General features: G+C 36.1%; 1 protein-coding gene and 1 non-coding gene across 9 annotated transcripts in view; both read right to left on the bottom strand.

The window, feature by feature from the left end:
• EYA4 (EYA transcriptional coactivator and phosphatase 4) overlaps window positions 1-13,842 on the bottom strand; it is a 367,841-nt gene that overhangs the window by 71,355 nt on the left and 282,644 nt on the right. For 5 of the 8 annotated variants that reach the window (XM_040239258.1, XM_040239259.1, XM_040239262.1 and 2 more), the window contains exons 4-5: window positions 5,653-5,777; window positions 3,779-3,847 (exon numbers count right to left, since the gene is read on the bottom strand). In XM_040239258.1, coding sequence (XP_040095192.1) covers window positions 3,779-3,847; window positions 5,653-5,777 — 194 coding nt within the window. The remainder of the gene's footprint in view (window positions 1-3,778; window positions 3,848-5,652; window positions 5,778-13,842) is intronic. The other 3 variants (XM_040239265.1, XM_040239263.1, XM_040239264.1) reach the window with 1 other exon arrangement.
• On the bottom strand, window positions 4,892-4,963 carry TRNAC-ACA. The gene has a single exon. It is a non-coding gene; the product is annotated as a tRNA-Cys (tRNA).

Here is a 13,842-nt window from a genome sequence, read left to right as displayed (position 1 = left end):
TTATGTATCTTAACACTATTAGGGAAATTAGAATCTTATATATGGAAGTAACTTTTCACATGATTGGCATGCATTTACATACATCTATATGCAAACACACGAAGCATGACACATGAAGTAACATACATGAATCTATATTGGGATCAGCAAACTACACCTTACATGCCAAACCTACCCCATGGCTTGTTTTGTATAACCTGTAAGCTAAGAATGATCTTACATTTTTAAATAGTTGAAAAATATCAAAGAGGAATAATATTTTGTGATATATGAAAATTCTATGAATTTCAAATTTCAGTGTTCACAGATCAAGTTTTATTTGAATATGGTCAAGCTCAGTTGTTTACATATTGTCTATGGCTGCTTTTGTGCAATGAAAGCAGAGTTGAGTTTCAACAGAGACCGTATGGCCTGCAAAACTGAAAATATTTACTATTTGACTATCTACAGAAAAAGTTTGTTGACCACTGATCTATATGCCAAGGTATGATTGTATTTACTCTATTTTTATTGACAGTTCTTCATTTTAACAATTTAACAAGTGACAAAGATTTGAAAGGAAAATCTAGGTTCCAATGTAAATCTGCAGATGTTATTATATAATTAGGATTAGGGTGATGAACCCTTATAAATTAAGGAGTAATATAATATATTTATACAGCACCAAGGTAGTATGGTGGGATATTAAGGTGATAGGAGAAGGCAATGGCAACCCACTCCAGTACTCTTGCCTGGAAAATCCCACGGCCAGAGGGGCCTGGTGGGCTGCAGTCCATGGGGTCGCTAGGAGTCAGACACAACTGAGCGACTTCACTTTCACTTTTCACTTTCATGCATTGGAGAAGGAAATGGCAACCCACTCCAGTGTTCTTGCCTGGAGAATCCCAGGAATGGGGGAGCCTGGGGGCTGCCGTCTATGGGGTCGCACAGTTGGACACAACTGAAGCGACTTAGCAACAGCAGCATTGGTAGTCATAAAGACTATTAAAATGATCTTTTTGAAAATCTAGAGTTAATGGAAAGATTTTGAAAAGTCACTAAATTAGCTTTTGCCTTTTGTTTTATTATAATAATTTTATAAGGTAATCTAATTCCATCAGTAAAATCCAGAATTATAAATAAAATAGTTTATTCTCAACGGGAAATGTGCACCACATGCTTAGCTATGTTACAAATACATGGCATAAAGTCATTAAAATTCTATTTCATATCATTATGCCACCAAGATATAATAAACTATATTATATAATTAAAATTTATAAATAAATTATATTGACATTAATGATATATACAAATAAATTAAATTTATAAAGTATACATGTATAAATAAATAAAGTAAAATTATATTATCATTAATAAAGTATACCTAACATTTAATTACTAAAAGTTTGTCTCTGTGGCCAGTTTACATGTTTTAAGTGAAGAAAATGTATTACTTCACCAAACACTGAACAGTCTTTTAACACACTGCATGTTTCCATTTTCCCTAAAAACTGTTGCCTAATTATTAATGAATTATTAATTAAGGAAAAGGCATTATACTGATTTGTGTGTGTGCATGCTCAGTCGTGTCTGACTCTTTGCAACCCCATGGACTGTAGCCCACCAGGCTCCTCTGTCCATGGGATTTTCCAGGCAAGAATACTGGAGCGGGTTGCTATTTCCTCCTCCAGGAGATTTTCACAACCCAGGGATCGAACCCATGTGTCCTGTGTCTCCTGCACTGGCAGGCGGATTCTTTACCACTGAGCCACCTGGGAAGCTGGTTTATATTACCAAAAATTTACATACATTATATAATTTAAAACAAAAGCCTTGCCAGTGAAGTATTACTAGCTTCCTTTTATAGAAAAGAATTAAAACTCAGAGAGGTTAAGGAACTTGTCTAAGAAGACACAGCTGGTAAATACATTACCATGTTTCACATCCATAGTCCTCCTGACACAGAAATCCTTGTTTTTCCCATATGGTCACACAACTCTTAAACATTAATACAAAGAACCAGGAAAACTTGATGTTTTACGCTTAGAAAAATGTTTCTGTTGGAAATTAGATGTAAATTACTAAATATTGATTATATATGTTCACTCTTGTAAAGTTGTGTGTGTTATGTTAATAGTTTAGAATAGAATAACAGCTAAGTATGATTTTAAAATCTTAAATGTTTATAAAAACATCAAAATTAGAATATTTTGTTACATGATAATTTAATGAAATTTAAATTTCAGAGTTGATAAATTAAGTTTTATTGGAACCTGACTACTCTTGTTCATTTTTGTAGTGCCTATGGCTACTTCTGAGGTACAATGATAGAGTTGCATAGATGAGACAGAGACAGCATAGTGTACAAAGCCTAAAACATTTCCTGTCTGGCTCTTTACAGGAAAAAACCCTTGAGTTATTATTAAGAGGAACTAAATTCTGGCAATATATTTTTACATATGAAAAGTAGGTTTTAAGTGTGGAATTGAAAAAAAAGAAACTAAAATTATAAAAATTTAAATAATGGGCATAACGGAATTCTCTTCATTCACTGATCATATATCTAATTTAATCTACATAGAGCAAGGTCCAGGCAAACTGTGGCTATTCCAGCTGCTTGCTTGTAATGCACATTTCTAACAAGTCCTGAGCTCTTCTTAATCCAAGAATTGGGTGATTCCACAGAAGCTTTATATGGTTTTAACTTTTAAATTTTGATAGTTTAACCTTTGGTTTTGGAGAAAGTGTATTATATTGGTGGTTGTTAAGTCACTAAGTCATGTCTGACTCTTTGTGACCCTATGGACTACAGCCCATTAAGCTTCCTCTGTCCATGGGATTCCCCAGGCAAGAATATTAGAGTAGAATGCCATTTCCTTCTCCAGGGGATCTTACTGATCCAGGGATCAAACACATCTCTTGCATTGCAGGCAGATTCTTTACCAACTGAGCTGCCAGAGAAACCCATATTTATATCATATATATGTAAATAAAGGACTGTAGCTAACATCTATAGTTCAAAACTTCTTAAGAGACAACTTATAATTTTAAAAATATAGCTTTCATTACTGGTAATTTTTTAAATGGTAAGTTTTAAAAGTTAATATTACTTTAAGCATTTTAATTGTAATGTTTATTAAAGTCTACAAAATAGAAAATATCTTTCTGCCATGCTATGAAGTTAATTTATGAAAGTTTATAGGCTTGCCAGGTGGTTCTGTGGGTAAAGAATCCTCCTGCAATGCAGGAGACACAGGAGACATGGGTTTGGTCCCTGGGTTGGAAGATCCCCTGGTGGAGGAAATGGCAACCCATTCCAGTATTCTTGCCTGGAGCATCCCATGGACAGAGGAGCCTGGAGGGCTACAGTCCTCCGGGTTGTAAAGAGTCGGACACCACTGAGGCAACTGGACAAACACTCATAGGCAATGGAGACTGAATTTATACATAGGCACAATCTGCTTCAACTGCTCTCATTAATGCAACAGTTGTGCTGAATTCTTACTATTTAATAAATGGGTAAGTAGTTAGAAAAGTACTAGATGCAGCCACTTGCGCAAAATTATGAAAAACCTAAGAAAAGAACACCACTGACCCAAGATTAGAATGCTAGTTGATATGAAAAACATAGCCAACTGTTATCAATAAACAACTAAAAGGTGTCTTCATGTCTCCTTTTCTTTTTATGAGAACTGAATACAGAAAAGGGAGTGCAAATGGAAATAGCAACAGGAAGCAAACCAGAAGGGCAAATCCACACATCCAAACACATGCAGTGTACCATCATCTCTCATACTTGTTGCAGAGGAGGGGGTGTTGCAACTCAGCAACCAGTCTGCAGTGTTTAAAACAGTCATGTTGTCCCCTGAGAACAGGAACAGCATAGGGGTTCATTGTCGGAATGCCTGCTCAGTGTACGAGGACAGTCATCAGTTGCACTGATGCTTGTACTGCTTTCTGGCCCTCTTGCCAAAATTATAACTGTATGGCATGATTTTTACATTTTAGTTTATCAGGTCTGTTTAGTTTAGTTAAATATATATATAACAATGATTAGTGACCTTCAAGGTCTGATTTCAGAGTGCACAGGGTTTTAAAAAATCTATTTACATCCAAGTAAATGTTCTTACTCCACAAGTTATCACTAAACAATCCTATAAATTTGCAATCCTACAATTAATTAGCTGAAATTATAGATGCATGTTTAGAGACAGATAAACACTATAAACAGGGAAAATGTTAATTTACAAAGGGTTTTGGGTAAAAAAATTATTAAATACAGGCAAGTTGCAATCCACACAACTCTACAAAGAAAATTTTAGAGTTCACAGTTATTCTAAAATAAGTGTAAAGAGGTGTATAAATTTCATAAATTTAAAAGAAAATATGATGTGGCAAATGCTTTGCTAATATCTAATAACATGAATAGCTTAAAATTAAAATAATTTTCAAAAAATTTTTCACTCATTAATGAAAACAACTAAATCTACAAAACTTCAAAAGAAATGTGAATAATTTAAAATGCAGTTTATATATGTGTATATATGTGCATATATATGTATAGTGTTAGTCGCTCAGTTGTGTTCATTTCTTTGCAACCCTGTGGACTGTAGCTGCCAGCCTCCTCTGTCCATTGTGATTCTCCAGGCAAGAAGACTAGAGTGGATTGCCATTCCCTTCTCCAGGGCATCTTCCTCATCCAGGGATCAAATCCCGGTCTCCTGCATTGCAGGCAGATTCTTTACCATCTGAGCCACCAGGGAAGCCCATATATATGTATAAGTGAAGTTGCTCTGTCGTGTCCGACTCTTTGCGACCCCATGGACTGTAGCCTACCACGCTCCTCTGTCCATGGGATTTTTGAGGCAATAGTACTGGAGTGGGTTGCCATTGCCTTCTCCAGAGGATCTTCCCAACCCAGGGATTGAACCTGGGTCTCCCGCATTGTAGGCAGACGCTTTACCATCTGAGCCACCAGGGAAGTCCATATATATGTATAGGCTTTCTAAATATATATATATATATTCTGATGCAAATATCAGATCATATTTTCTTACAAGTTGAATGTATTTTATAATAGCAATAGGGTGGAATATTTTAAACAGTTGCTATTGTTGCCATATGCTGTGACATAATTATAAGCTAATCAAATGAAGATGTCTGGAAAAAATTTCAATTTCTATTCTAAATACATGTTAGGTATTTCTCTCTTTGAAAAGAAAATGCAGCAGATATGGACATTTTTCTATTTCTAAAATCATTTTTAAGAAGAATTTTGGAGCAGCCTTTCTCTTAAAATTCAAAATAAACCCCCAAACTAGCATAATTTCTTTTTTTGGCGGGGGTGGGGGTGGTGTTAAGATCAGAGCGTAAATCCTTTGGACACATTTTGTACATTTTAAAAAATATTTACAAGGGCAAATACAAAAAGAAAGCTTTGCTAAAAGCCTTTAAAATGTTGCTCAAGGCTATCTATTCTTTCTGAATATTTCCAGTTATAGAAGAGGAGCAAAAATATCAAGAAAATGAACAGAACAACAAATAATCCACTAAGTAGATAATACTCTGATGTTATTGCTAATGAGATTTACTTACTAGCATACTCTACCATGTAAAATTACAACAAACATTGCAATGTGGTTCAGGGTATCTTCAGGGTTGCACACTTACCTCCTGTCCCATTTGTGGTGACTGAAGTGCTGCTGAGATTAGTTTTCTCCAATTTGGAGCTTCCAGGAGTATCACCACCTCCAACAAGAGGATGAGGACTTGCTAGGTCCTGCATTTCCATAGACCTATTAGAGAGAAATTTGAAAATTTCAGCAGTGATTTCTTAATAAACTACATAAATCACTCTACTGAGCATGCATGTGATCTCACAATAACAGGAATTGAAACCTATAGCTAAGAATTTTTGGTTAACTAGGTGAACATGGCAGTTCATCAAAATTAATAAATAAATAAAGCTTCCATGATAGATTCATTGGTTATTTGTAATAACCGGAAAAAAAACCCTCACATCTACAGAAATGAAGAGTGACAGAAAGGTAAATTTAAGTAAATACAAAAGATTATCTTATGTTTCTCTTAATTCATGAAAGAGTGAACTGTCCAATTGATAATAGAAGGTAAAAGTAAAATATATGACCACTACAGCATAAAAAATAGCTGCCAGGAGTGGGACTGGGCAGAGATGAACAGCAGAGCATAGAGAATTTTCAGAACAGTGAAAATAACTCTGTATGATATGGTAATGAAAGATGTTGTGTCATTATACAATATTCAAACCCACTGAATGTACAAAACCAAGAGTTAACCCCAAGGTAAACTACGTACAATGTAGGTTCATCCTTGGTAACAAACGCACCCTTCTGGCTAGTGAGGCTGGAATGGGAACATGTGTAGGGTAAGAAGTAGATGGGATGTCTTTGTACCTACTTCTCAATTTCGCTGTAAATGTTAAATTGCTCTAAAAAATAAAGTCTTAGGAAAAATCAGATCAAAATTTTTGGTATGCAAATAAAGCTGTGATTAATGAGAAATGGTTGGTGGTGGTTTAGTAGCTAAGTCGTGTCTGACTCTTGTGACCCATGGACAGAGGAGCCAGACGGAGGAGTCCATGGGATTCTCCAGGTAAGAATAGTAGAGCGGGGTGCCATTTCCTTCTCCATTAGTGAGAAATATATACCTTTTAATGGTTACATAAGAAAAGGAGAAGGATTTAAAATCTGATTCTAAGAATGATCTTCCCACCTTAAGAAAACTGAAAGAAAAGCAGTTGAACCCAAAGTAACTAGAAGGGAAACAATAAAAAGCAAAAATCGCTGAAACAAAACCTATGAACAATATAGACAACTTACAAATCCAGAGTTTGATCATTAGAGATACTAAAGATATTAAAGATGGTAAGAGAATATTATAAACAACATTATGCCAAATAATTCAATAATTTAGATAAAATCAGACTTTCTAAAAAGAACACAAACTATAAAAACTGCTAACAACTTTTAAAAGCTGTCCTATACCAAATTAAACTACAATTAAGTTGAATACATAATTAAACACTTGAAAATATCTCCAGGGCCAAATGATTTCATTAGTGAATACTAGCAGACATTTAAGGAAAAATAACAACAATATTTTTAAAATTCTCTTGGAAAAAGTAGGAGTAACACTTTTTACTCTATTGTATGTGGCCAGAATTACTCTGATCCAAAATCTGCCAAAGGCAATGCCAAGAAAAAAAAATTATGGATCTATATTTCTCATGATCATAGATGAAAATATAGTTTTGACATATTTGACATATTAAATAAAATCCAGTACTAAAAAGAACAATATATGATGACCAGGTGTGTTTAATCCTAAGAATTCAAACTGAGTTAACACCTGAAAATCAAAAAATGCAATTCAATATATTAACAGAATATGTTTTCAATGGGTATAAAAACCATTTCACGATATTCATCATCCATTCACATAACTCTCAGCAAACTAGGAAAAGAAACATTTTCCTCCCATATGATAAAGATCATTCTTGAAAAATCTACATCTTTTATTATATTTAATGATGAAATACTGAGTTACTTCTCACAGGTTCACTAATGATGAACCTGTGTTTCCTGCAGCTTCTGCATCACAGGCAGCTTCTTTACTGCTGAGCTGCCTGGGAAGCCAATATATGTTGTATATGCATATTATTATGAATTATATCTATAATATCATATTTATTATATATATGTATTGCTTATAGAAAAGATATGAAAAGGCAGAGATTTCTTTCTGCCACTTCAACAGAACTTTATCAGCACTCTTTGTCAGTGGGAGAAAACAAGAATGAATAAATAAAAGGAGAAAAGCTTAGAAAAGTAAAAAATGTTAATTCACAGAGCACATAATTGTTCATGCAAAAAATTCTGAGAAATTCATTAAAGAAAAGCAAAACCCTGTTAGAACTAATGAGTGAATTTATCAAAATTACAGGTACAAGGGTGATACTAATACTAAATAAAAATATAGACCAAAAATGTCTGAAACTTCAATGTCTCTCTAGTTCACATACTGAACTATCAAAACAGGAGGTTGGAAGCTTGTCTATTCAGTCTCTCTTCAGCTCAACTCAATTCCAAGAGGAATCTGAATGCTCAGAACCTCACTTTCACTGCGAGCCAGAGCAAAGATTTAGACTTTTTGAGAAATACAACAAAACAAATACCATGCTTCAGTCTCTACTGGCTTTTTGGATATAATCTTCAGAAAATTACAAATACATAATATTCAGAATACTATAAATATTTTGTACATCATGTTCACAATGACTTCTTGAGTCATAACAAGAAGCAGGACTATAGTACACATAACAGAGATAAAACACAGTAAAAAAAGGTAGACTTGCAAATGACTTAGGTTTTGGAATGCACAAACAAGGATTTAAAAACTATTTTATATGTATAAAAAATTATAGGAAAAGATATGCACACAAGGTATATACAAACATATATATATATGCCATGTATATAGAAAAATACATATATGCATGAATACATATGTGTCATATATATTTTATGTGCATGCATACATGCTAAGTCACTTCAGTTGTGTCTGACTCTTTGTGACCCTATGGACTGTAGCCCACCTGGCTCCTCTCTCCATGGGATTCTCCAAGCAAGAATACTGGAGTGGATTGCCATGCCCTCCTCCAGGGACCTTCCTGATCCAGGGATAGAACCTGTGTTTCATGCAGCTTCTGCATCACAGGTGGATTCTTTACTGCTGAGCCACCTGGGAAGCCCATATATTTTCTATATGCATATAATTATGAATTATATCTATAATATCGTATTTATTATATCTATGTATTGCTTATAGAAAAGATATGAAAACATCAAGAAATACCCAAATGAAAGATCTAGAATGAAAATTATTAAATAGAAAATAAATATTAAATTAAAAACATAGTCTTTGGATGGACTTATAAAGATACTGCAAAAGAAATCAGTAAACCTGAAACTGAGCCAGTGGAAATTATCCAAACTGAAGCAGAGAGGAAAAAAAGAAAGTGAAGAAAAACTAAAAAGCCTCTTGATGAGGTGAAAGAGGAGAATGAAAAAGCTGGCTTAAAACTCAATATTCAAAAACTAAGATCATGGCATTTGGTCCCATCACTTCGTGGCAAACAGATGGGGAAAAAGTGGAAACAGTGGCAGACTTTATTTTCTTGGGTTCTGAAATCACTACAGATGATGACTGGAGCCATGAAATTAAGACATTTGCTCCTTAAAAGAAAGGCTATAACAAACCTAAATAGTGTATTAAAAAGCAGAGACATCACTTTGCCAACAAAGGTCCGTCTAGTCAAAGTTACGGTTTTTCTAGTAGTCACGTACAGATGTGAGAATTGAACTATAAAGAAAGCTGAGCACCAAAGAATTGATGCTTTCGAATTGTGGTGTTGGAGAAGACTCTTGAGGGTCCCTTGGACAGCAAGGAGATCAAACCAGTCAATCCTAAAAATCAGTCCTGAATATTCATTGGAAGGACTGATGCTAAAGCTGAAGCTCAATACCTGATACAAAGAGCCGACTCACTGGAAATGACCCAGATGCAGGGAAAGTTTGAGGGCAGGAGGAGTAGGGGCAACAGAGGATGAGATGGTTGGATGGCATCACTGACTCAACGGACATGAGTTTAAGCAAATTCTGTCAGACAGTGAAGGAAAGACAGGAAGCCTGGCATGCCGCAGTCCAGCGGGTCGCAAAGAGTCCGAGACAACTTAGCAACTGAATAACAACAAAAAATAAGTAACTTGTGGGATATTATCAGAAAGCAAGGAAGGGAATGAAACAGAATAATTTCAGAATAAATAATGGCCAAATTTGATAATAAACAGCCACCCATAAAGCCTTGAAATACAACAAATGAGAAAAAGAAAGTCAAACCTTCAGTACATTATAGTCAAATTCTTAAGATAAAGGGAAAGCTTTATAGCAACCAGATAAAAAAGACACACAGGAGAAGAGAATAGTGGGAACCCCCCAAAGTATCATAGGTCTCACACTCCTGATAATGGGCTTCATTATAGTAAACAACTAATGCTTGTGATTTTATTTTCTCTGAATGAAACCAACGTAAAGATTTTTTTAATTAATTAATTTATTTTAACTGGAGGATAATTACTTTTCAATATTGTGATGGTTTTGCCATTTTTCAGCATGAATCAGCCATAGATACATATGTGACCCCCACCCTGAAGCCCCCTCATAGCAAACAAATGAATGATTGCTTATAATGTGCAAAGTACTGTCTCAGGTGTTAGGATTGCTGAGTGGAGAAACTGTGGTCCTACCCTCAAGAAACTTATGATATACATTTAAGCCTATTTCTAAATGAGAAAGCAGTTTCTGTGCATAGAAAACAACAGTATTTTAAGAGCCCACCGAGTGGAACAGACAGAAGTCAGTGTGAAGTTAGAGAGTCTGGAAAATGTTCTCAGAACTTGTTAGCTGGGTTTTGATGAATTCGAAGTGGGGGTTCTAGGGTAAGCATCTGGTCAGTGGTATTACTGAAGCTGCAAGGTAGTGTGGTGGCTGACAGCCGACATGGACGACATGAAAGAGGAAGCAAGGAAAATCAGTCAGGAATGAAAGGATGAAGCCCACGTCACAGAGAGAAGCAGGAATATGTCCCTCCTGCAAAGCAAAGCAAAAATTGCCTTTGTATCTTACCTTCCAGTTTCCAAGAATCCCAAATGCAATTATCGGAATCTTTACAGTAAGTCCCCTTTGCTTGAATTCATTTTCATGGGTTTGAGATATCTTACAACTAATAGAGCTTTTAGAGCAGGCAGGCATTATTGCCATCAATTATACCGTAAGAGTATTCCTGTGCTTTCTTTTGTATGTTAAACTTCAGATTCTTTCTAAGTCTAATTTGTTTAGAAGGTAATATATAAAATATAAAGTTTACCTTAGAGTGCAACAGCATAAAATTGATTACAGGTTATTTTTACTGAGTACATACTGTAAGACACAGCCTATGCTTGGTACTTCAAAAATACCCTATTAATCTTTACATTAACACACTGATGTGCGTATTATATTCCATATTTTATAGATAAAGACATTGAGGCTCAAGAAGGATACACAACATGCCCAGGACCTTGTAGATAGAAAGTAGCAGCAGTAAAATTGGAACTCAAGTCTATTTGATGCCAGAGCCCAGGTTCTTCCTGTCACATTGTACGTTTCCCATTTTTTTTCCCATTTTTTTTTAAAGTGACTTTAATTCTTTCACATTGTGAAACCACTATCAGGAATGCTTATTTCTGCAATGAAACATTTTGAATGGTTTTCAAGAGTTATTAAACTCAATATAAGCATTCACTCTGCCAAATCTACATTACCGTATTTAAAGGTAATCCCTTTTATAAAAGTACAGAGAACTATATTCAATATCCTGTTGTAAACCACAATGGAAAAGAATTTTTAAAAGAATGTATGTATGTGTGTATAAAGGTGCCCCCTTTTTCCTTCCAAGATACCATTTTCTACCCATGTCATAATGCCACGTGAATACTAGCATCTTTCTGGACAATAGGAAAAAAAAAAAAGAACAATAAAACAAAAACGCTTTAAAAAAACAAAAAGAAAGAAGACTTGCCTATCACATGAAGCTGTCTTCTTGGTTCTTGTCTGTATTATCTGTAGCATAGGTGGAATTTGTTTCTAGCAGACTTAAACATTCTCTTCAAAACCCAAGAAGAGTATGCTTTATATTTGTGCATTTATTAGAGTTTACTGTAACTCAGAAACCATGATTCCTTCTTCACAGACCCTAGTAATGAGTCATAGCCTATTTGTTTCCAGGCTGAGATTCCATCAATTCTTCATGACCCAAGAAATGCAAAAGCATCCTAGACTTTCAAAGGCATTCCCTCTCATGGCAGCTTTTCTCTTGCACAAAGTGGACAGTATGTATGCAGGGTTCTGTGTCCAATGCTCTCAAGGTCTACTTGACCATCAGAATGCACTTATGGACAAGTGTTTATGGACAAGTCATGCTTTTCTCATGACTTCCTTTTTAAATGTTAAACAAACCTTTTCATTCTCCTTAGCTGAAAAAGGGCTTCCCTGATAGCTCAGATGGTAAAGAATCTGCCTGCAATGCGGGAGACCTGGGTTCAATCCCTGGGTTGGGAAGATTCCCTGGAGAAGGAAACAGTTACCCACTCCAGCATTCCCACCAGGAAAACTCCATGGACTCTATAGTCCATAGGGTTGCAAAGAGTCAGACATGACTGAATGACTTACACTTCACTAGCTGAAAAATTGTTGTTCAGTTGCCCAGTTGTGTCCTATTCTTTGCGACCCCATGAAATGTAGCCCACCAGGCTCCTCTGTCCATGGGGATTCTCCATATAGAGAATACTGCAGTAGGTTACCATGCCCTTTTCCAGGGAATCTTCCCAACCCAGGGATTGAATCCAGGTCTCCCGATTGCAGGTGAATTCTTTACCAGCTGAGCCAGCAGGAAAGCCCTCACTATCTCCTGGAGTTTGCCCAAGTTCATGTTCATTGCGTAAGTGATGCTGTCCAGGAGTCTCATTCTCTGATATCCTTTTTTCTTTCTGCCTTCTATCTTTTCCAGCATCAGGGAGTTGCCAATGAGTTGTCTGTTCACATCATATAACCAAAATACTGGAGTTTCAGCTTCAGCATCAGTCCTTCCAGTGAATATTCAGGGTTGATCCTCCCTTAGCATTGGCTGGTTTGACCTCCTTGCTGTCCAGTGGACTTTCAGGAGTCTTCTCCAGCACCACAGTTCAAAGGCATCAATTCTTTGGCATTCTGCCTTCTTTATAGTCTGGCTCTCACAACCATATGTGACCAATGGGAAGACCATAGCCTTGACTATGCAGACCTTTGTTGGCAGAGTAACGTCTCTGCTTTTCAACACACTGTCTAGGTTTGTCATTGCTTTCCTGCCAAGAAGCAATCATCTTCTCATCTCAGGGCTGCAGTCACCATCTGCAGTGATTTTGGAGCCCAAGAAGAGGAATTCTGTCACCACGTCCACCTTTCCCCCTTCTATTTGCCATGAAGTAATGGGGCCAGATGCCATTATCTTAGTTTTTTTTTTTTTTAATATTTAGTCTTAAGCTGGCTCTTTCACTCTCCTCCTTCACTCTCATCAACAAGTTCTTTAGATCCTCTACACCCTTTGCCTTTAGAGTTGTCTCATCTGCATATCTGAGATGGCTGATGTTTCTTCCACTTATATTGGTTCTGGCTTGTAACTCATCCAGCCTGGCATTTCTCATGATGTGTTCAGTGTATAGGTTAAACAAACAGGGTGACAGAAGACAACCCTGCTGTACTCCTTTCTCAATCTTGAACCAATCAGTTGTTCCATACAGGATTCTAACTGCTGCTTCTTGACCTGCATACAGGTTTCTCAGGAGAGAAATAAAATGGTCTGGTATTCCCATCTCTCTAAGAGCTTTACAGTTTGTCATGATCCACACATTCAAAGGCTCTAGCACAGTCAATGAAACAGAGATAGATGTTTTCCTGAAATTTCCTTGCTTTCTCTATAATCCAGCAAATGTTGGCCATTTGATTTCTAGTTCTTCTTCCTTTTCTAAACCTAGCTTGGATAATCTGGAAGCTCTTGGTTCGCACAATGCTGAAGCCTAGCATGCAAGATTTTAAGCATGACCTTACTAGCATGGGAGATAAGTGTAATTGTCTAAGAGCTAGCACATTCTTTGGCACTATCCTTCTTGGGAATTGGGATGAGTGCTGACCTTTTCCAGTCCTGTGGCCACTGCTGGGTCTTCCAGATTTGTTGATATAATGAATG

This window comes from Oryx dammah, unplaced genomic scaffold (assembly GCF_014754425.2).
Source record: "Oryx dammah isolate SB20612 unplaced genomic scaffold, SCBI_Odam_1.1 HiC_scaffold_4, whole genome shotgun sequence".
NCBI lineage: Eukaryota > Metazoa > Chordata > Mammalia > Artiodactyla > Bovidae > Oryx > Oryx dammah.
This window is presented reverse-complemented; position numbering and strand designations above follow the sequence as displayed.